Raw genomic sequence first — 24,134 nt, 5'->3', positions numbered from 1 at the left:
TGAGAAGATCTGCAACCAGCTGCTAGAAAGAAGCAAGGCTTGCCTCTCCAAAGAGATTGTTTCAAATGACACCTCTGTCAATGTTGCAAGGAAAGGAAAATCCCGGGTTCCAGTTTCACGGTTGCTATGAACTCCCATTTGAAGGCTTTGGACAAGGCAGTGCTTTCGTGGCCTCATTTTCACTACCAAATTTTTAAAAATGGGAATAACCTAGGCCTACCATACAAGGTGGTGGCTGTAGTTATTATACAGCTGATGTATGTGAAGCACTTTAGGTTTCAGATTTAAAGTATGTAATTATTATCATATTTTCACCAAGGAGTATGTGGATTAGGAAATGGTGCAAGCCAGAAGAGGAAAAAAATGCTCCTCTTCTAGAGTTTAGTCTTGGTTCATCCTGGTTCTTCACCAGGCTAATGCCTTCCTGATGTTCTAGACTACAGCATTCATTATGCAAGCCAGCATGCCCAGTGAGGGATGCTGGGTGTTGCAGTCCACCGAAAAGATACCAGACGAGGAGAACATGCTCAGTCCTGATATTTTCCCCAAAGCACTCAGAGTATGTGTTTCCTACTTGCACCGTACATCAGCGGGCACCTTCACTCACCCCTCTCCAAAATGCCATGTTCTCCTCCAAGGCTCTGAACTCAATGCTTGCTACATAACCCTAAACAGTCCATCCAACATCTATTTCACACCCACACAGAGACACCTACTCCCTTGTTCACCAGTTCAGTATCTCTTTCCTCCTCTCTCATCATAGCAATAGTATGCTCAGTGGCAACCTCCCTCCTCTGAATGTAATCCTGAAGTCACAAGTCAGCTGGGCTTGGAGGGGGGGGTTCAGGTTAGAGATGAGCACTGGGAAAGATCCAGTGCTTGTCATAACCAGTAGCTCATTTCTACCACCTATCCCATTAAACGAGAATTTGCTGAAAAGGCCACCCTGCAAAAAAAAAAAAACTACTGAGAGGACTAGGGATGTTTACATATGTGCACACACACATACACAGACTCTGAGGAAAAGCAGAAGATTGGATCTAACTCCATCCTATATAAAACAGGCACAAAAATATGCTATGGGAATGCAACAAGATTTACCCTGCTAGAAATAACCGATTTGGAATAGCAAGAGGATTCTCTCACATCTAGACTCTGTAGCTGTCCCCTCCTTTTCCTGTTCTAACCCCACAGGACAGGGGTAAGAACAGGGGGCAAGAACTACTTAGGATTCAGCAAAGAGAGATGTGCTGAGGACGGCTGCCCAAATCCGCTGAAGAACAACTTTAACCACCTACTGGTATTTGTAGCAGCTCAGTGCTGAAAAGCATGCAGGGAATCATTTGCACCAGGCTGGATTAATCCAGAGTTTTTAAAGAAGATATTGATTTGTCATCCGTGGCACAGTAAAATCCAGAAAAGTGGTGGGTCTGGTGGGTGGAGGGGAGAGCCCTTTGAGATATTGCAGGGAGACAGGATGCAGGACTGGCAAGAGAAAGCATTTTCAGTCGCCCATTGCAGTGACAAGTCTCCCTTTTCCAGTTTCTGCAGAGAGCCACTAGAAAGCAAGTCCCTGACAGGAGGACCAAATTAAAGGATCCAGGCTGGCTGGTGAGAGAAATACTGTATGTGTATTGTTTCTCTGCGGTAGAATACATTCTCTACAAAGAGATATTCTTCTGGAATAAAAAGAAACAAGGAGCCGTGGGACAAAGATGGCAGAAAGTAAGGCTGAAGTTTGAAAGGCCAAGGAGAGGAGAAAGCCTGGCTGAATGAAATCTAGGGGCAGCAGTTTGGATGGCTAGAACGGCACTGGAGTGCGCTTGTGTATTCAGGGCAGGCCATGTAGCCGCCTGCAGTGGGGAAGGGGAGGTCCCAGGCAGGGTCTAATGCAGGCATTTTGCAAAGATGGTCCACTAATGAGGATGAATGAGACCTAACTAGGAGGACTGGGGGTAACAAGGAAAACACTGTCCACCTAAGCAAGAAAGGAGAAGTACCAAGTGAGGTGGGGAAGGGAGGGTGTGACTGCAACACGATGCAACTAGATTTTTAAAAACCTGGGTTAGAAGACAGGCTCCCAGCAACCTCTTGATGCCCCCCCCCAAGCATCCTTCCCTCTGCGCTTGACCCAAACCTCACCCTGTTGTAAGGGGCACCTGGTTCTATGACTCCACATTGTTGGGCTGGCCTCTCTCCGTGACTGCCTCCACCGCAAGGGCTTGGGCGAACAGACCGGCCCCTGGGTGACCGGGGTTTAGATCTTAACCGAGAGGTAGGAAATGTGAGGGCATGAGATTAGGGGAGATTAGCCCCCCCCCGCCTGCAAAGGTCCGGACCCAGCTCCTTACTTTCTCTGTAGAGTCGTGGCAGGGCTGGTGCTGGCACTGGTGCTGTGGCCACCTCCTGCTCCGGGACTGGAGCTCCGCGACGCGCCACGGCTCAGCTGTCCCCTCTCCCTTTCCCTGGGTGGTCGTGGGTACTCGTGCTCCTTCTCCCGAGTCTGATGGCATGGCGGGGGTCGGTCTCGATGCAGCTGGCAAGGTTCCCTGTAGTGGCTCTCCCGGTTCTGGTACTGCCCGTCCCGGTTTCCATAGTGCTGTAGCTCTCGCTCCTTGTCCCGGTTCTGATACTGGTTCTGCTGCCCTTCTCGGTCTGCACGGCTTTGGTACTGGTTCTCCCGGTCTCCGCGGTTCTGGTAGGGAGCGTCGCGGTCCGTCCTGTTCTCCCGGTTCTGGTACGGCTGCCCATCTCGGTCGGTGCGGTTTTGGTATTGCCCTTCCCGGTTCTGATACTGCCCGTCTCGGTCCGTCCGGTTTTGATAGTGGCTATCCCTTTCCTTGTGATGGTACTGCCCCTCCCGGTCCCGGTCGCGATCCCGGTCGCGATCCCTGTGCCGGTCGCGATCTCGGTCTCCTTCCCGCAGGTCCCGGTTCTCCTGGCTCAGTTGCTCCAGCTGCCCCTCCAGTTCCTCGATCCGGCGCCGCTGGGTCTCCAGCAGCTTCTGCTGACTCTCAATGATGTTGTTGAGCTCCAGCAGATACTCCACGGCCCGGTTGGGGCTCTCGGAGCCGGGCACCCCGGGGCCGCCCCCCGCTCCCCCGTCCATGGAGAGCGAGAGGAAGAGGGGCGCGCGGGCGCTTTGCGCTGCGCCCGGCGCCCGGCGCCTTCGGCTCCCGATTGCTGCAAAGGGCACCACCCCGCTCGGAATTAAAGACCCGCCCCGCGGCCCGCAGAGGGCTGCAGGGCTACGGCCATATCCTGCCTGCGGGAGACCAAGGGGGGAAACCAAGAGCAGGAGCGGGAGGAGGAGGAGGAGGAGGAGCTGTTATTACTACTACAACCGCCGCCGCCGCCGCTGCCGCTGCCGCCACCACCACCACCACGGCCGCCGCCGCCGCCGCTTGCTTCAGCCCGGAGCGCTCGAAGCCGCCTGCTCCTCCCGCTCCTGCTGCCGTCGCTGCAGAGGCACTGCGCACTGTGAGCGCGCCGCCCGGCGAGCCCCGGGCGAGCCTCAGCCCAGCGGGAGGGGGCAGAACGCCGAGGGAAGGGAAGCAAGGCAGGCAGGGAAGCAGGCAAGCGGGGCTGCGAGAGGAGTCGGAGGCCTGGGCAAGTTGCTGGCGGAGTCACGTCGAGCTCTCTCTCGCTCTTTCTCTCTTTGGCGGCGGCGCCCTGGCCCAACTTCAAGAAAGCGAGCGCCCACCGGGCGAGTTCTGCGGTGGCGCGTGGCAAAGCGAGGCAAGTGTTGCAAAGTGGGTGGGAAGTGGGTCCGGTCCTCCCCCTCGCGTGCCTGCCTTTCTCTCTCCCTCCCCTCCCCTCCGTCCCTCCCTCCGCGTGCACAGCCTGCTGAGGAAAAGGGGACGGGGGTCGCTCGGCCCGCGTGGGGTGCGCGCACCACGTGACTGGGCGGGAGGTGGGTGCCGGTCGCCTTCGAGGGGGGGCAGTTTGGATCTGCTGTGGCGTCGCAGGGCCCTGGAGCGTGGCCTTTTGGACAGACGGTGGGGGGCGCTCTCCGGTGGGCCTTGGTCCCGACGAAGTTTTCCACGGTGCCCTCCACACATTGCACGTGACAGCTAGCCTGAGTCGTCCGCCTCCCCCTCAAGTGAACACGCAGCCAATGCCAGCTCCCCGTTGATGGTTATATCTGTGGGGTGCACTTCCCCCCACCCCCTGTGATGTGGGTTGCACTTAAGTTCTACATTATTAGATGAACCTTCATAAGTTGGAGCAAAGTTGGGCCAGACCCTAATGAAACAGAAGGAAAAGACAATTCCTGAAGTAATGTGAGATCTGTTGCTCTGGGTGGACTTTAGCACAAACCTGAGGTAGGTCCCTATGATGTAACTCTGGCCTTTTCTTGTTCTGTATTGTGGATATACTTCAATTTGTAACTCCTAGGATGTGGACAGAATCCTAAGAGAGGTGAGAACCACCACAGTTGTGCTGGACCTTGCCCTTCTTGACTTTTAAAGTCAGCTGAGCGGGAACTGGTAGAGTAGAGAAGGGGAGCCCTCAAAATGCCTTCCTACAGCAAGGCAGGGGTTTCAGCATACCCAAAGAAGGTCATAGTAAGACCATTGTTGGGAAAGCTCATCTTGAATCTCACCATATAGGAACATAACTAGCCAGTTTCCAGAATTCAAGTTTTGGGCAACAGGTTGGAACATATGGTGAGTTTACACTCCCAGGGGTTCTTGAATGTGACAGGTTATATCGATCCATTTTAGTCTGGTTTCAGAATGGATTATGGGACAGAGATGACTTTGGTTGCTTTGGTGGACCTACAGTGGTTCCCTAACCTTGGATAACCCAGGTGTTCTTGGACTGCAGTTCCCAGAAATCCCTACCAGAACAGCTGGTGCTGAAGACTACTGGGAACTGTAGTCCAAGAACACCTGAGTTACTCAAGGTTGAGAACCATTGGACCAGGACAAAGGGAGTGTGTCCCTGCTGGATGTCTCTGGGTCTTTGATTAGGGTATCCTTCATTCTAGGTAGTTTCTCTGGCATAGCACTTGTTTTAGAGACACTCCAGTCTTTCCGAGAGGGGCAAGGTCGGAAGTTCGCGCTGGGGGAATCGTGTTCAGCATGCTTGCCATTGCCTGTGTAGCCCCTAAGGTTTCAGTTTGTTCCCTTGTTATTCAGCATATATTTGAAAACACTTGGGAAAGTTTGGCACAAATGTTGAGCTTCGGTGATGACACTCCACTGTATCTGTCCTTCCTATCTAACTCTATGAAAGCTGTTTCAGGCCAAGATCAGTGTTTGATGTCAGAAATTGATTGAGGGTGGATAAATTGAAGCTTAATCCAGACAAGACAGAATCCGTCCTCGTCAATCAAAAGGCAGATCAGAGAATACAAATTCATCTTATGCTGGGCAGAGTTCCACTCCTGTTTGCAGCTTGGTTGTGCTTCTGGATTCAGTTCCAAGCTTCAATGCTTAGGTTTCAGTAGTGACCAGAAGAGTAATTTCTACAGTGAAAACTTAGTGCTCCAGGTGCTTCCATTTCTTGAGATGTCTGATCTGACTATGGTGACGATCACATCTTGTCTGGAGTACTGCTGTGCATTCTGTATGGGGCTGCTTTTGAAAACGGTTTGAAAGCTTCAGCTAGTTCAAAATGCTACAGCCAGATTGCTGATTGCGGCCGATTATAGGAAACACAACTGCCTGAGCTTCCAGTCCATTTCTGGTCCTAATTCAACAGTCTTGGGACCAAGCAGTCTGAAAGACCCTGTAGGAGCCAAGCCTGGATTTTAAGTTCTTAATGGGAGGCCCTTCTCTTGGTCCCGTTACTTTCACAAGCACATTTGGTGAGGCTGCAAGAGAGATCGTTTTCAGTAGCTGCTATCAGGTTGTGGAAAGCCCCCCCCCACACACTGGTCCTTCCAATGTTAGGTCAAGGCATTCCTTTTTAGGCAGAAGAAAGATGGAATGTTGTATACTATTGTTTTTAAGGTGAGTTTTAAAAGTGTTTTGAAAAAAATTAAATTACCATTTTTTAGAATATTACTAATTTTTAATTTCTATTGTAATTTATTGAATTTTTAATGTATTTGTGGGCCATCTTGTGTCTCTATGCCATGGGTAAGGCTGCTTATAAATAAGTAAGCTTTACTGAGTTGCGTAGGAATGCCTGCCAGCTAAATATGAATAGGATTGCAGTATGAGCTTCCTTATTAACTTTAGGTGGGGAGGAGGCTATAATATTCAAACTAGTTTTCAATACCACTTTATGTGATCATATCATTTGTCAATGGTCAGGTACTGGCAGCCACCAAACTTGGTTTTGTAAAAAGATAACACATATTTATTTATTACTTTATTATGAGTACCAGGAAATCGGAGAGTTACTTGTGGGATTTTCTGCCTCACAGGTAACATAAGCCTTATTATAATCCTAATTGACTACTGTAATGCGCTCTACATGGGGTTGCCCTTGAGACTGATGCAGAAACTACAACTGGTCCAGAACAGTGGACGGCACATTATTAATTGGGGTGAAAAAATATCATCACATTTCCCCCACTCCTCTGGCAGCCTTACACTGGTTGTCCATTCATTTCTGCATTGACTTCAAGGTATGAATGCTTACATATACAGTAAAGCCCTAAACAGGAAAGCCTTCATTAATACAAAGCCCTAAACAGTTTAGCACCTCGATACCTGACAGAGCACCTGCTCCCACCTAGCTCTACTCGTGTCACTTGATCTAGCCGGGCTGGGTGGCTGAGGCCCAGAAGGAGAGAACTAGAAACTGGGCCTTCTCGGCAGTGGCCCCCTCGCCTCTGGAAAACCTTGCCCCTTGAGATTCGCCTGGCACCTTTGCTGGGAGTTTTTAAGAACAAGTTGAAGACTTGGTTCTTCAGGCAGGCCTTCCCCCCCACCCTTCCATTTCTTAGTTTTCTCATATGTCTTACCATCTTGGACTTTGCCTTTCTCTATGTTGTTTGATATTGTTTTAATTTTTGTTTTATACTCGGACTGTAAGCTGCCCAGAGTAATATCACTGAATCTAGATGGGCGGGGTAAAAGCCGGAAAAATAAAATAAATAAATAAATGATTATTATTTGCATGGGGGAACTTGTCATTTCCCTGATGTATGGGGATCATGCCCAATAGCAAAAGTTTGTTATAGGATGGAGCACTTTGGCCCTCCAAATCTTAGAAACTCTGGCAAAAATGCTCATGGTGAAGGAACTATAGGCTAACTAAACAGCTAGTGTGGTGTTTGAATATGAGTCAGGAAACCTAGGTTCACATATCTCCTTGGCTATGGAAACATAATAGGGGGTGACAATGGTCAGCAACTTTTTTAATATGTCACATATCTTGAAAACCATAGTAGAGTCATCACAAGTCAAAAGCAACTTGATAGCACATACCAACAAAAGGCCAACAACAGGCAGAGGATCAAAGATTCCCTATTATGACAGGTTTTTCTGCAGAATGCTCTTTCAGCTCTTTAAATGTTTCTCACTATCACATTAAGCTGTGACTGGAAGAAACATGTGCCCAAGAATGGTGCCTCCATGTTGCTTGAACATAATTCTTCCTCAGTAAATCTCACAGGAAAAGCACCATATTGGACCAAAGTGCCATACAGTGGGGTCTTGACTTGAGAACTTAATCTGTATTGGAAGGCGGTTCTCAAGTCAAAAAGTCTGTAAGTCAAGTCTCCATTGACCTACAGTGCATTGAAAACCGATTAATCCCATAACAGGCCGTTTTTGTTCCATTTTGTTTTTTTTTCTGGTCTGTAAGTCAAATCTCAGTCTGCAAGTCAAACCTAAATTTTGCGGCCAGAGAAGTCTGTAACTCAAAAAGTCTGTAAGTCAAGCCGTCTGTAAGTCAAGGGTCCACTGTACATGCACAGACTTGCCAAAGAGAAGTACTGTACAGACTTTCCTTTCCAGATCATTGCTGTGCATGGAGAGGGCAAAGAAGAAATTGTATTTTCAAGAAGATAACATATGTAGCTACCACCAGTAGTGCTCTTGCCACAGTCACATGCAGAAATGCCACTGGTGGTGACCCTGATCCAGAATGAAATGTTTACCTGGCTTATAGTATTGTAGTTGGAGGCCCTAAAAATACTGCCATATCGAACAGTCACATGGATATTTTATGCATTTTGGATGCTTCTGGATCTTTCAGCATAGTTGATGCCCATATGATGCAAACAAACAAGGCACATACTGTATCAGTCAGCATAGCGCTTAACTTGTGTCATTTCACACTGCTGGCAGGTTAATGGAACCCTCTAGCTTTTTATGTCCTAAGAGGAGGGAAATATTGTTAATGATGGTCACATTTCTCATCTAACAAGGGAGATCCCCAGTGAGCTGATCTGATGCAGTGTGCAGACAACTATAGAACCAGGCTAGGTACTACAATCTTTTTTAGAACTAACAGTTTTGCTGAAATCAAAGAATTCTGGCTCCTTTGCTATCAAATAAGGGAGGCAGGAAGGGGAACCATTTGAAGCTGGCTGTTTGATCCCACTGATTTGTCAACGCAGCCAGACATATACTGTATTCCCTTCCATCCCTGAGGAGACAGCAGGATCAAAGCCCACTCAGTGTTATCCACTTTTGCGCAGTGCTAGCACAAAGCGTCAGAAAACCTTGTCTTCCCAACAATCACAGGCCCAGATATAGAACAGGACGACAAGCTGGAAACTTTTATACTGCAGTGGAGAGAGCAGGCTCTGTTAGGGAGAACCAGTGACAGATGTCACACTAGGGCTGTGGCTTCAGTTTCCAGATCCTGTTATGTGTTGGCTTTCATCAAGCAAGTGAAAGGCGAGTGCAGTAGATCCAAGTTGTCCCCATCTCTCTGCTGGCACTCAAAATATTTTCCTCTTGCCTTCCAATCCCTTCGCTTAGTGATCCTCAACGTTGGGCCTCCAGGTGTTATTGAACTACAACTCCCAGAAGCCTTTGCTGCCACATCTGCTGGCCAGGATTTCTGGGAGTTGAAGTCCAAGAACATCTGGAGGCCCAAGGTTGGGGACCATTGCTTTTACACTGAGTTTCTGTAGCATGGCAGTCTGTTGCCACTGTCGTTGCATTCAGGTGTGCATCTTTGCCCTTATTACCTGCTCTGCACCTCCTCTGGCTTCTTAGTAAAGGAAGGAAGGAAAGAAGGGAGGAAGGAAGGCCATTAGATATGTCTTGAACTCATATCCCAGATGCTATGTGCAGGTCTCTCGTCATGGAGGCAATGGGACATCTTTAATGTTTTATACATAAAAACAGTGCCTGTGGGGCATATAAGAGGGACAGCTTTCAAAAAGGAATGCACGTGGAACTAATAGGCTGGGGTGCTGTGTTGTGAGTATTGCATGGCCCTGAGGTTCGGTATTCCTTGGCACTTTTCAAATGCAGGAAAGGGTATCACAAGCACATTCACTGATTGCCGGAGTTTGTCAATATAACAAACTCTAAATATGCCAAGAAATTCTATTTTTATATCATATCTATGTTTTCTGGAGATTTCTTCATTGACTGAAAATGCGTGGGATACAATGGCTGTTCCAGTGGTTTAATGTCAGTGTCTTTCCCCTTAGCTATAGTGCAATGGAGTTCACATTTGAATCTTTCTAAGGACTCCTACGGTGCAGAAAAGGACCCGAGGACACTTCGCTTCCTCTGCCATCTTCTTTGAGATCTTTTCCCATGTATCCTAGACAAATTGTAGAGCTGTTGCTGTTGTGTGCTCTCACCTAAATGTTTAATTTACAGCAACTCTCATAGGTTTTTTTAAATATGTGAGATATTCAGAGTGGTTTACAACTGCCAGCACCCCCAAGTTTCTATGGCCAAATGGGAATTTGAACCCACGTCTCCTACGTCCTAACCTGACTCTCTATCCGCTATACCACACTGACTGTGCCCAGCTGTAGGAGAATACAATTATTCTGCATCTGGAGATAGCTCAGCTATGTAGGGTCTTTTTTTCCTCCATCCAAATAAATATGCCAAAAAGTTGATGCAGAGGCTATTTTCCAGCAACAACACTGGGGGAGGGGGGACGACCCTGCCAAGAATACCTCTGTGTCAGAGATCCAGGCATCCACACAACACAGTTTTAAACCTGCTAGCATCAAAACATAGCCTGTCATTACCATTCGTCTTCATATTTATATAGTCTATTGGCACAGAACCAGTCATTTCTAATGTGTCATCCTTCTAATCATACTTGTTATCTTTATAGTCCTTCAGGAGTTCAGAGTACTTCCAAGATCTATCCATTGTCTCAATCGTTCTTAAAACAGCTACGTAATATAGGCCAGTTTTATCCCCATATTACAGATTTAGATGAGTAATATAAGGCTGAGATAACAGTGACAAATCTAAGGCTACCCACTGAAGATAAGATTTGGATTGGGGCTTTCTGGTTCACACATTAGACATTTAGTTAAGGCTCTTCATTAGTGATCTTTAATAAACCAGCTCTGCTTCCTTTTCTGACTTTGTGTCTCATCCCATAAAACAAATGAAAAAATAATCCAGCTGCATCATAAATCTTAGTTTACATCTACAAAGGGCTGTTTGTGTAAGAGAATGCATTGCATATCTATATGGGGCAGGAGATTCACCAACTGAGATAATCTGAACAAGATTAATAAAGAAAGCCACCCTTCTGACTCTAGGGTCTTCCTAGATATGTTTAATTAATTGGTTCTAATTAATATAAATATCTGTATTTTATCTATGTGTGGAATTGGTCATAATCCAAGTAGGAGATGCCACTTACCACCTCAGCAGAAAATAGTGCAATCTTGAAAATTTGCTGATTTAGGTAGGTAAAATTTGCTGATTTTTTGTTGTGAAAATCATCATCATCCTAGGATATCAGTGACACAAAGAAAAGGGACCCAGATATTTTCCCCTTTGATGGTATCCTTCTTGTATTACAAAAGCCAAAATTCTCAGGCAGACTGCAGTTCCATAATAGCGAGCAAGCTTCCAAGTTTTAATTGGGCTAGGCAGTTTTTAAAAAGGAGGGGAAACATGGACATCCAAAACATTGGCTGGATGTTTCAGCCATTAAGTCTACAATTAAATCCAGTTTCAAGATGATGAATGTAAATGTGATTAACCACTAGTTAGGCATGTACGTAGGCATCACATTGCAAGCAGCGGTGTCCGAAGCTTGGAAATACTGTACAGTACCACTTTTGTGGATGCCAGTTCCCAGAAACGCACAGTCAGCATGGTCTCAAACCATGGGAATTGTAGTCCCAAAGATAATTCTTTCAAGGTCTGGCAGTGGCTGCTGTTTGGAAGGAAAATGGTGTGCCCTTGTGTCTAAGACTGATTGCAGCTGAGAGATCTGCCACTTCCCTTAGGCAAAATACACAGGTTTCAGAGGCAGCATAATATATATCGATACAACCTAGTTCTTATATAAGCCAAACTGGAGATTTAATTTTAGGTAGTACACTAGGTTAAACAGTCAATTAGGGTCAAACTGACAGTTTGGTTAGCACAACCTCCTATGTGTGATGGAAGGAGTTCTTTTAGTGGTGTTAGATTATGCATCAGACAGCTATGAGCAATAGTTTCTTGAAACAAATACAAAAACCTATGTAGCCATATTGGTCTGTAAGAACAAGACAAAATTCACAATATCTCTGCTTTCTAAAGAGACTGCTGAATGCCCAGACTGGTGGCTAGTGACAGGTTTGGATGGATGAAGGCAAACAAGCTGAAATTTGATCCAGATAGGCTGGAAGTACTGTCATGAAAAAATCAATCTGGCTAGAGGAATATCTCTAGTTTTAGATAGATGCACGCCTCCTGAGGATAAAGTGTATAGGTGGAAGTGTTCCTGAATTTGGTGATGACTGTTGTCAGAGATACTTTTTATCATATTGAAATAGTGGTATTCACATTCTTGTGACCATTCTCCGGGATGAACTACTGCAATTAATTTTTTTATTTATTTTATCTCAAATATTTGTATGTTGCCTTTCTCCATAGGATACAAGGTGGGCTACAGTTTTAAAAGAAACAAAATTAAAGGCTAAATAATGAATTAATACAATATTTTGAAAGCATTAAACAGATATATAAAAACTTACAAATAAGAGCAATACTAAAAGCTAAACAAATATAAATATATATTACAGCCTGCTTTAAAATCTCCTTTTAATGTAGTCTTTGTGGGGCTATCTAGAAATATGGTGCAAAAAGCTTAAGTTAGTACAGAATATAGCCATCTAGATATTGAAAGGAGTTTGGCAGTGTACTCCTTTAACACCAATAATATACCAGCTGAACTAGCTGCCATTGCATTTCTAAGCCTAGTTAAAGGACAGATTGTTTTTAACTTTTAAAGCCTTAAACAATTTAAAGCTGTATCACTTGAAGGATCATGTTCTGTAACAGCCTATTTTCATTTTGAGGTTCTCAAGAGGAGCCCTGCCTGCCTGCTTGCCCACTGCCAAGGATGGTGAGGCTGGTAAGAACAAGGGAAAGAGATTTTCTAACAGTAGCCCTGCAGTCCTGCTTCCTTCAAGGGTTTGTGAGGCCTCCTCTTTATAGTTCTTCAGGAAAGCTCTGAAAGCCCACCTGATCTGCTGGTTTTTCTGCCATTTGTAGGCTACTGGTTTTATTGTTAATCTGCTGGCTTGTGTTTAAAAACATTTATTGAATGCTTATTGATTTTTATCGCTCTGTCTTGATTTCACATTTGTGTGTGTGTGTGTGTGTTGCCCTGAAATTTATGGATGAGGGCACAGGCTGCAAATTCCTAAAACAAACAAATTAAATAGAACTAAAATGATAACACTAGCTCCATGCTGATATTGCTTCTATATAGCCTTGCCTCATTTTTCAAATGAAACTTCCAAATAGTTTGCATTTCAGTTATTTGCCCTTTACCTCTACCTAAAGATAACCTAGCTTTTGCTGATTTGTAAAGGTTAATACTGTATAGTAGTTTTTTTCTCCCTCACAAGGATTAATGCATATGGAGAAATTACATATGGTACATGGTACAAAACCCTTGGGTATTCTCTTCCCCACTTAATGGACATGTGAAGCAGTCCATTAAGACATTCTGTTTCTATGTGTGTCTAATTGAAATGAACATAACAGGGGACTATGATCTCCAGGTCAGATCTGTTTGTATCTCGCTCGGTCAAAGCAACTCAAAACATTTTGCTGCTTGAGGTGGGGCAACGAATGGCACCCTTCCCTCCAAAGTCACAGTGTTTAGTACTGAAGGCTTGCTAGATCGCTTTAGCCCCTAAAACAGAAAAGCCCAGTTTCCCTGGCAGGAAATAAAATACAATTCCTTCTATTCCTTTGCTGTAAATCTATTATAATGTGTTAATGGCAAACAGTTTCCTGCCCTCAATTTCTGTCTGAGGCAGCTGCCTCATTCTGGTTACAAGGGCCAAACTCTATAGCCAGCCCAGGTACAGCATCTAGAATGACCTCTTCATCTCACCTATTGTTCCATTTGTCACAAACATCCTAGCTTTAAGTCCATAAAAGAAAACAGAAGGAAAAAATGTCAAACTGGCTAGAAAATGGCAAGAAATGAGAGACTTAAGAGGGAGTCAAATTAACACAAATCAACTAGCAAAGAAGGCAGGCAGAGCTCGGAGATGATTCAGGGCCTAGCTAACCCATAATCAGTGTCAGGAGTCACATATTGTGTGTGTGTGTGTGTGTGTGTGTGTGTGTTGTCATGTGCTACACCAGAATTTGAGGTCTTTGCTCAAATAGACGAACAGCGGCAGGATGGGATGAAGGACCCTGAATCATTGAAGCCAAAATATCCTTATTAATGTTAGGAATGCCTCAAGGAGGCCCTATAAGAGAAGGCTGATCTTGGATGGTACTAAGTACTGTACACTGACAGGGATGACCCTTGGGGTACAATCCATCAGAAACTTTCTCACCCAAGCCCCATTAAAATAAGAGGAGGTGCACAAGATAATTACTGTGCTTGTAAGGATCCCTTCTTCACTTTACTAGAGGTTTTGAAAAAGGGGAAACTAAGGAGAATTGGACCATATGTTAGCTGGGGGAAAACAAGGCAATTGTTTGGATTTCCTATCTCAGTCACCAGTATGCTTCAACTGGGACAACCATGATGCTCAACCCCCACTGCTCTGTGTCTTGCCTGGGATTGTGTTATAAGGTCAAATTCCCTCACTCTCACTCTCTCTCACACACCCTCCTCCTCCTCCTCCTCCTCCTCTAGGGAATGATCCACCTGGTAGCAGAATACTTCTGTTGTTATGGAAACAAGGCACATAGAATACTTTAAAAATATCAAATGTGCTAAAATACTGTGAGGGTGGGAAGCCACAAGACAATCAAGCCTCACCCAACATAATGGGGAGAAAAGTATCAGGTGGTAGAAGGAAAAGACAGGAAATTGGGTGAAACTCAGCGGTTCAATGCAACCATGCAAATGCAGTGATGCACCTTTTCCCACTATTGCTAAGTTTAGAATCCCTGATGAATATTTGTCACTTACAACACCCATTTGATGTCTCATTTGGTTATGCAAGCCATTCTGGGAATGTGGGAAGTGGATTTGTGAGGCCTCCATGGTTCTCCCTGGATGCCAGCCAGTGGTAGTTTCACAAGCAGACAACACACAGGAAAAGAGAAAACATTCAATAAACCTTATCTTTAGTCTTCCTTCTCCCCCCTCCCCTCCCCATTCAAGAAATACACCTCTATGCAGAATCACAATCCATCTCTCTCACACATATACATGAGATCATTAAGTACAGAAGAGAAATTATGCCAAATTGCCAGTCATAACAATAAAGTTCGAATGTGTGATCCTCCTGGTGTTGCAAAACCTCAAGTCTCATGACACTTGGCAGCATTGCTAATGATCAATGGGACAATAGAAATCCACCAATCCCTTATAGTCAGATTCCCCATTTCAGTGGTATATCAGTGCATATAAGAACTCCTGGAGTTGTTTCAAGACATTTTGGTACTTGAAGCAGAATTTCTGTGTTGACCACCCTTCCTATGGAACCTGTATAAAAGATCACCCTCTGCCCTGCTAGTCTAACATTGTAGTCTTTGAGGATGCTAAGGTAAAGGATGCTACTTAAAGACAACCATCTTGTATAGCAAGGCTGTCTCTGTGAAACCTGCCACTGTTCATCGTAGAGTATTATTAAGAGATGCCTCCTGTTCCAGCACAAATGTGTGTGCCTCCTGCTGTGTAAAAACAGACAAGTGATTATCAACTTTTGACTCACCAAATGGCTTGGAGTTTATTTCCCAGAAATCTCAATCAGCATGGCCAGTACTCAGAGATTCTAGGAGATGAAAGCTGTAAACATCTGGGACATCAAAGCTGAGAATCCATGTTCTAATTTAGTGCTTCCCAACCTTAGGTTCCCAGATGCTCTTGGACTGCAACTCCCAGAAATCCTGGCCCAGCACAGCTAGTGGTGAAGGCTTCTGGGAGTTTTAGTCCAAGAACATCTGGGGACCCAAAGTTCGGAAGCACTGTTCTAGACTGTAAGCCAATATTTATTTTACCTTCATCTTCCTCTACTATATTATGGGAGAATCAAAGAACTAGCACACACATTGACAAATGTAAAGCTCCATTTCCCAACCTGGTGCCCTATGGATATCTTGGATTGCAGCTCCCATTACCTCCAACCTGCATGGGTGGTGGGGACATGGACAAAAAAATGAGGACATCTAAAGCATAAATGCCTAAACCGAGAGTCAGAAGCCTGGGAAATGGAGTATCATAGAGGTCAACCTGCCACTGCCAAGTTCCTGCTTATAGTTTCCTTCGAGATGCTGGACAAGAAAGCAGTTCAGTTCATAACCTGTTTCGGGGAGCAGTTGTGTGGGCTTATGCAAGGTAAACGCGAATGGGAAAGGAGGTCAGACTGCTTAAAATCTTTAATGTGAATTCATGGTGGTCCATGGTATCCTATACACAACTTGCAATTCAGTTCCAGCAGCCTCACCATTGTGTGAGAGGACCTTCTCTGTCGTTGCTGAACCCTCTGGAACTCCTTCTGCAAGCGGGCAAAGAACTTTCTCTTTATGCACGTTCTTTAAGTGACTGGCTGCCTAAGGGGGCAGTTCTCAAAAGGAACTGTTGTATTTTTGTTGGTTTTAATGTGATTTTAGTACTGGTCTCATCTACGTATTTTAATATATAATATTTAATTCTTTTTAAATATTGTAATAATTTATTGTTTTAGCTTTTTAATTTTTTTATACTGTAAGCTGCCTTGGCCTTGGGCCTTTTTTTTAGAACAAATGGGTAAAACTATTTCAAACTAATGAATGAAAGAATAAATAAATAAAAAAGCAAAAGCAAAAAAAAAAATTAAATAAAATAATTGCACAATCTCCATATATTCAGCTGCCAGACAGATAATAGCACTAAGTCTGGTGAAATCCTAGCAGAATGAATGTGTAGGAAGAGATGAAGATTCAGGTGAGTTCAGAGAGTTTAAGAAGCAACATCCTAAGATATGCTTCAGAAACCGACAGCATTTGCAGAGAAATTGATCCAGGAAAGCAGGTGATGTGATATGTAATACTGTACTTATTATCAGTGATAATGTTTGCTGATGAAGTGGCCTTGCAGCATATCTTATAGCAGTGTTCCTCAACCTTGGGCCTCCAGATGTTCTTGGACTACAACTCCCAGAAGCTTTCACCACCACCTCTACTGGCCAGGATTTCTGGGAGTTGAAGTCCAAGAACATCTGGAGGCCCAAAGTTGGGGACCACTGTCTTGTAGGATTGTTGTAGCCCTCTGGCTCTGCTTTGCCACTCTAACTGGCTTCTACAATGATTCTGGAGAAGTGGCTTCAAACACCCTTTTGACTCTAAAATCTTATATTTCTATAAATGCTATTGGGGTAGAGCAGATGTAGAGACACATTTTGAGCACCAGTCTAATGGAAGAAAACATCCAGTAAGGAATGACAGAGTGAGGCTTCTAAAGTTGCCTAATCTAGCTCAGTTGCATATTCCTTTACTAGACAACACTTCAAAAGGAAGTTCTGATGAGTCACAGGAAAGTTTTACTAGGATTTAGAATAAATGAGGTTAAACTAATGAGGATTAAAAAAGCTGCACAAATAAAAAGAGAAAGATCATACAAGCTCAAAGCACACAAAAGAAGTGATGCTTAAGAACACAGTCTTGTTCTAATATTTGAACACCTGGGGTTTTAAAAGCCTCTATTCCCCTAATATATTCCTGCTAGCTGCTACCTTTCTTTCTGCTGCTGTTGATTCCTAACACTAAACCTCAGAGCTTCTTGTTGAGCAGTAAGTTCAGCTTCTTTTTCTTGCTGTAACAGAGAAGGGAATAACAACAACAGTATCAGTAAGAATACTATGCTAGGGACTCAGAGGACAGGATTTTGCCCTTGTAAGAGCTGGCATATAGTTTCTCATTCAGAGGAAGGAAGGAATGGAAGGAAGGAATTCAGAGGAGAAATGAGTGGGCCCTGAGCAATTCTTCCCCGAGTCATAAAATGGACAGGAATGGACACCTTCCTGCAGTTTGGGTCCAGTGAACCCTCAGGATGTGCTAGCCTGTTATTTGCTTAATTTCCTAAAAAGCATTCTTGACTTACAAACTCTCGCTGTAGTCTGGTATGTGTGTGTCTGTAGTTTTGTATATGTACAGACACACTTTTGTGTACATATTGGAGTGTATACTTTGCCCCTCCCAGCATATAGTGAGGTAAACTGAAAGAACTACACTATCGCCTCAGCAATCTTGAAGTCCCAAAGCATTTATTGAAGGATGCGTGATAACTTTAAGAGATATGAAAAAATTCCAAATTGCTTATTATACACTGTTATAGACTAGGAGAAGTATCCAGTGGTTCATACCTCAGTCCACACAACTGCCTTGGGACTCTTGTTTCCACCCTCCTAAGCGCTCTTTCTCTCTCAACCACCACGCTTGACTGCCTTCCTTTCTCATCACCCACCCTGGGACTCTCTCTCTCTCTTCCTCCCTTCCTCCTGGTGATCCCTTTTCCTTTTCTCTTTTGCCCCTTTCCCTTTTATTTCCTCACTGATCTCCCACCGCCACCCTGAGGCTTCTTCAGCCCTTCTCTCTGTCTGCCTTCCTCTACTGCTTTTCATGCACCAGGACTCTCCCTCTTTCTCTCCCTCAGTTTTTTTCCAAATTTTGGGGGCATGCAGAGTGTAGCAGAAATCACACCATCACATGTAATTTCCTCTACCACGATTCTAACCTCTTTAGAAAGCTTGTTGAAAAATCAAGTTATGACTTCAGCTTCCTCTTTGCTCATTGAATACTGATCCCTAGCGACTGAAAATAATATTGCAGGCTGAAGCTACATTATAAAGCACTGAAATTAATTCATCCGTTCAAAAATTAACAGGGAGATACATATCCCTAGAGTCTCCCCCCCCCCAGGTCTAGCTTTCATAGTCTTGGAACTACAGTAAAGACAAACATGGATACACATATTTTTTAAAAAATATTGCAATACAGATATAACCACGGGTCTCTTCTGGGTCCATTGAGCTATATCTGGGCTGCAACAGATCACCTTATAAGTGGACACTCATGCCTGAATAGTGTTCTCTTCATTGTTATTTTTTCTAAACCTGCAAATGGAAAGCTAGCGTGTGATGGGGAAGTGTTTCTAACCTAGCACAGCAGGAAGAAAGCTAGGTTTCTATGAGAGCAGGGTTTCGTTGTTTTTTACATTTGCACAGAGGAATGTTGTAATTCTATTTGATGCACCATTTTCTCTTTTAGACAGGCAAAACACCAGCCAGATTCATACCTTAACAAAGACTGCAAATTAACTGAAGGGGTTCTTTGTACAGTATATGCTAAGTACAGACACTTATGGCTTCACCCAAGGGCAGGCTATACCCTGGTTCCCATTGTAGAGCTACGTAACAAAGCAGACATAACTAAGGCAGCCTAAGAGATGCTTTGTTTACTACTTTCTTGAAATAGAGAGGCAGCATTATTAGAGCTGACAACTCCCCACAACAACTTTAGGGCTGCAGTCAGATAGGATGTTAAGGTGGGAAGGTGGGAGCAAAAGTAGATGTGGTGATCTCAGGTATGTTGAGTAATGCTGTTTTCCTTCCACATCAAAATACTTTCTGGCAGCAAACACATAACATTTAATCATAGCATTAATTGATGTCAATGGTTTCCAAGGAGAAAAGGAAAGCTCCACTGGGCGTTATTGACAGACTGTTAGAAATCCAATGAAGTTGTTCATAATAGCATTAATCCTCCATACCCATTTCTGTTATCATTAAGAACACCAGCAAATTTGGGCTGATACATTCAATAACTTCTGCAAAGGAACCTTATTCTTTCTCTACAGCTCATTGCATAGACAATGCTGCTTTTGTGTTGAAAAGACATTACCATATTCCATAATGTTGACACTCGTTGCACTGTTAAATTACTATCGTCAGTGTTTTTCTGTTTTTCTTACTGGTTTTTTATCCTGTTTCTGTGGAATTCTGTGATTTTGCTGATGGCATTGTAATATACTGTATCTGACATGATGGGATTATGAATTCCTATAAACAGAACTATGTGATGTGGAAGGACTCTCAGTATTGACACTTAGGATGATTAAAAAAATATCACAAGTGAATTTTGGGCTTTTTTTCTGGTCCCAGTGTACTGAACCTTAAGGTATAGTGTAAACTTCTTGTTGTATTGATATTTTATAGCTGCCGTACTATCCCCCAACGTGGCCAACTTACTGACAGTAACTTTTTTTCCTGCTTTCCTGGACCATGGTTTGGCAAAATCCAGCATGGAACTTCTATTTTCTTAATGCAGTGGTTCCCAACCTTGGGTAACCCAGGTGTTATTGGACTGTAATTCCCAGAAGCCTTCTTTCTCGGAATTGCAATTCAAAAACGCCTGGGTTACCCAAGGTTGGGAACCACTGTCTTAATGTTATAATGGCTGAAATCCTGTTCACAGAGTTACATCATGCAAGGCTAATGACATCATTAACCATGGGCATTTACTGGAAACAAATGATTTCTGATTCCCTCCCCTTGGTACTGAGGATCCTTCTGTTGTGGATAAACCGTTGGGGGCTGCAGGATGTGTGGAGGAGTCTTTCATTTCCAAAACTCACTGCTGGTGGTAAAACCATCCTGCTGGCAGCAGTTTTTGGAAATTAAAGACTCCCTTCCCATCCCATCCCATCCCACAGTTTCCCTAAAATAAAAGGGTTCCTATGAGTGCCTCAGGACCTTTGAGGGAGATTTTTTTAAAATTTCAAAATAATTACTGCAGCTGATGACATCAGCCTTGCATAGCATTAATGTATAAAACAGTATTTCATTCATTGGCTGGTACTGTATTAGTATGGCAGTGACCAAAATCAACAGTGACTGAAACTCAGAAATCAATAGATTTGTTATGAAATTCACCTATAGATTTACATGGCAAATGGCTGAAATTTGGAGGAATTATTTACAGGTATTTATGCAACAACACTTCAGAATATCTACATTTTTAGGTCTTGTTGCATGACGGACTTAAGCATCTCACCTAGTGCATGACAGTCAAACAGCAAAGTGAATAAAAGAGGCCAGGAATATTGAGGGCCAAGGAGGAAAGCAAAATTGGCCCTAAATAGCAGCCAGGAGAAAGCATTGGTAGAATAAAATGAATGTTCACTGGGATGCTTTTGGTTGCATTGTGTTCTCGATGTCAGTACAGTTACTAAAATAAGAGAATATGTGGTACAGTCCTATAGAAAAAATAAGGTACTGTATTATGGAAACCTCATATCAATGCCAATTGAATGCTGCTCAGTTATCCTTCTAGCCTGCAAGACCGTGTTAGGTGCTGGATATATGTTTTCAGTCTTAACTTCCTGGTTTTAAATGCTGGAAATGAACATGCTTTTAAATAATAAAGAGAGAGAGAGATGTGAGCTAAAGCAGATTAGTTTTACACTGGCAAGATACCCCCTACTTTAGTAGCTTTTATAATTGGTGTGTATACCATGTTTCCATAGAAGCACAGAAGTACAGCAACGATACTAGGAAGAATTCACTAGGATACCTCAAAGATTTTTTTAAAGAGCATGCGTCTAGGCCTGATGACAAAAAATATATACACTTGAAAAATTGTATCACTCTCGGAAGTAGGATTGGCTGTAGAAGACTTCCAATTGCCTGGGGTTAAAGGCTTTAAAAACCAATATAACCACACTGTTTGCCCCTAGCAAAATTTGGATTATTTAAAGTCAGGGTAAATCATGTAGAACAGTAAAAAAAAAAAAGTACCATTATAACAATACCACAATGTATTACAAACAAAGGCTGCAGAATCTGGCTTTTCTTGATATGTAACTGGCTTGCCTGGGCAGGGAACCATAGTGTTCTCATGTATGATTATATACCCTTTGGACAGGCATGTCCTTCAAGGCTGGTGCTTTTCTAGGTCAAATCAGACCCTCCAACGTCCTTGGAATAGGCAAATTATTCCTTGCAAAATTATAACATAGTTCATCTGCAAATTTCAGTCAAAGACATCCTTGCCTTGAAAACAAATGCTCCCCCTCCCAAACTGTCCATATAATGAGGCTCTTAGTAAATTGCATCTAGCCCTGACAGATTGGTCCATGCTTATTGAAGATCAGCTGCCTCCAGGATTTATGGGGCAAGTGGAAGGGAGGAGAACATCCTGGAGGCTCAGCGACATTGGCCCAACCTTGGCATGCTGAAGATAAAAGGAATAAGTGTGTTCCACTGCCATCCAGTTGCAACCTTACCCTGACTTTCCCCTCCCATATGCTTTTATGGCTAGAAGAAAACAACAGAGGGTGGAAGTAACATATTTAATTTCAATCACACACAAAAACACACACATGATATCAGGGTAGAAAAAGAAAGCAAAATCTGGAGCTCTACCTGAATAAGCGAGAGCTTCACACAAGAGGAATCCTTGTTAAAACCATCATCATTTTGGTCCTATAAAGAGCAGTTTAAGTTACATCAGAGGAACTACATTCCTCCTCTTCCCCACCCAGCAATTAAAGATGCTGCCTTAGAAGTGGGGAGAGCGCTATAGCTAATTTGGGAAAGAAGTGGGCTCATTGGGAGAAACCTGTCAGTTCAGATACCAAGGTCATCCTCTACCCTCTTCCATGCCTTTAGGTTTTCCCTTTCCCCTGAAGCCCACTCCACCCGACTAAAAATACTGTAGGATAAATAAGGGGCAAAGGACAGTTTAAGGCCTTCAGAGGACAGAAAAGGTGGGGATCAGGAGGAATGCTGGGAGCACGGCAGGTCCAGGTTCTCTCATCTCCTGCTGCTTCTATTGGTCATTGGGGTTTGGGTTGGCATCAGGATACTTGGTGAGGTCGAAGGTCAGGACTTTGCTGATTACACAATCTCCTTGCTGTGAAGGAAAAGATAAAGAGGAGTCAAAAGACAGCCATAAGCCCCTACTAGAACAGGCCATTTTCCAGCCCTGTTTTTTTTAAAATGTATTCTGCACTGGGAGGTCTGAACAATAAAGTGACCTCTTTCTGGCAATCATTTTTGCCTTGTAGGAGGAAAAGAACATTTCAAAGACAAGGATGGAGCAGTGGAGTTTTTTTTTTTTTTTAGCAATGTGGGGGGGGGGACACAGTTCTTATAGGGATTGTTTATATATATTTTTAAAAAGCAAACCTCCACCCTTCCTTTCTCCTTCACTTCTTAAAAATTTCCACACCAGCCTTTGTGAAAACAAATGCCAAGGCATTATTGTTCTCCCCATTTTTGTCCATGCCGCCTCCCTTCTCAGACAAATACACACAGCTCTGAAGCAATACAAAATACCACCTTGGCAATGCACAGAAGAGTCTTCTTTCGCTCACCAGGAAGCCACCGTGACCTGACTTGGAAGTCAGGTGCAAGGCTTCCTTTCAAAGCGGGGTTTCTGTCAGCCAACTAAAATCTCAGTAGCTGGTTTGCTTTGTCTCAGAAGCTGCCACCCTAAAATACAAACTCTTAAGATCTGTGGCCCTTTCACCTTGTTTCACGACAGGGCAGCTTTGGCTTGAAAGACCTTCAGATTATGCCATTGTAAGGGGCTTTAAAAAGGCTTTGGATAAGAGGGTGAGGGGCATGAATACAACAGCCCTTAATACTGGTGAGAGGTACAGTATTTGGGCACCAACAGTAGCAGGCTGTCTGAAACATTAGTTCCTTACCTCAGGGTAGACACCAATGAGGCTCTCAGCCTTGGTGTAGAACTCCTCCTTCAAGGAAATAACAATGGCCTGGAAGTTGCACGTGGACTGCTCCTTGATGTAGTTAGCAACCTGTATGGAAGACAGGAAGAGGAGAGGGGTGAACAAGAAAACTATCTTCTCCAGCCTTTGTCTACTTATCTGCAAACGGAGGCAATAATGTCTAGCTGTGTGGCCGATGTTATTCCCTACCTTTCCAATGTTGGTGTTATCCAAAGCGGCATCGATTTCATCCAAGACAAAAAACGGAGCCGGTTTGTAGCTGGGAAAAGAGAAATAGCCGTATGAATAACTGAAGCTGCCATTACAGAGAAACAGGCCAGTGGTTCACTTCTCTCTGACTGCCAACAGCTCTCTTAAGAACAGAGGCTGCCCAGTATCCTTGAAGCACTGGCCAGTGCCCTCCTGCTTCAAATGTCGAGACTGAACCTGGTAAAGGATCCCAATAAAGTGTGCTCTTTCCCATCCAGGGACTCCTAAGCCATTGCTAAAGTTACAAGCTCCCAAACATATATAACACATATTTGTATGTGTCTGAAAGTCATATACAATGTGTGTGTGTGTATGACTCTCTCTCTCTCTCACTCTCACTCTCTCTCTCTCTCTCTCACACACACACACACACGACTTTGCCACATATATAACATACAGTGGTGCCTTGTTTAGTGACGTTAATCAGTGCAGGAAAAAAACATCGCTAAACGATTTAATCGCTAAGTGATTTTAAAAAGCCCATAGGAACACACTAAAATGTGTTTAATGTGTTCCTATGGGCTAAAATCTTACCTGTAAGCGAAAATCCTCCATAGCGGTGGCCATTTTGGGTGCCTCTAAAGCGAGGCAAAACAGCGGCGGCCATTTTG

The 24,134-nt window shown here is 43.9% G+C and overlaps 2 protein-coding genes across 4 annotated transcripts in view; both read right to left on the bottom strand.

Moving 5' to 3' along the window:
• Positions 1-3,307, bottom strand: part of IQSEC2 (IQ motif and Sec7 domain ArfGEF 2) — a 183,937-nt gene extending 180,630 nt beyond the window's left edge. The window contains exon 1 of one of the 3 annotated variants that reach the window (XM_072991477.2): positions 2,352-3,307. In XM_072991477.2, the coding sequence (XP_072847578.2) occupies positions 2,352-3,109 (758 nt within the window). In that variant the 5' untranslated portion in view covers positions 3,110-3,307. The remainder of the gene's footprint in view (positions 1-2,351) is intronic. The other 2 variants (XM_072991481.2, XM_072991483.2) reach the window with 2 other exon arrangements.
• Positions 3,308-21,856: 18,549 nt separating this feature from the next.
• The window catches only part of SMC1A (structural maintenance of chromosomes 1A), a 28,233-nt gene continuing 25,955 nt past the window's right edge, over positions 21,857-24,134 (bottom strand). Inside the window, exons 23-25 of the mRNA XM_020812071.3 lie at positions 23,464-23,533; positions 23,233-23,343; positions 21,857-22,433 (exon numbers count right to left, since the gene is read on the bottom strand). Coding sequence (XP_020667730.2) covers positions 22,350-22,433; positions 23,233-23,343; positions 23,464-23,533 — 265 coding nt within the window. The 3' untranslated portion in view covers positions 21,857-22,349. The remainder of the gene's footprint in view (positions 22,434-23,232; positions 23,344-23,463; positions 23,534-24,134) is intronic.

Source organism: Pogona vitticeps, chromosome 2, assembly GCF_051106095.1.
Source record: "Pogona vitticeps strain Pit_001003342236 chromosome 2, PviZW2.1, whole genome shotgun sequence".
NCBI lineage: Eukaryota > Metazoa > Chordata > Lepidosauria > Squamata > Agamidae > Pogona > Pogona vitticeps.
Note: the sequence above shows the minus strand (reverse complement) of the source record. Positions and strands in the feature narration are given on the sequence as shown.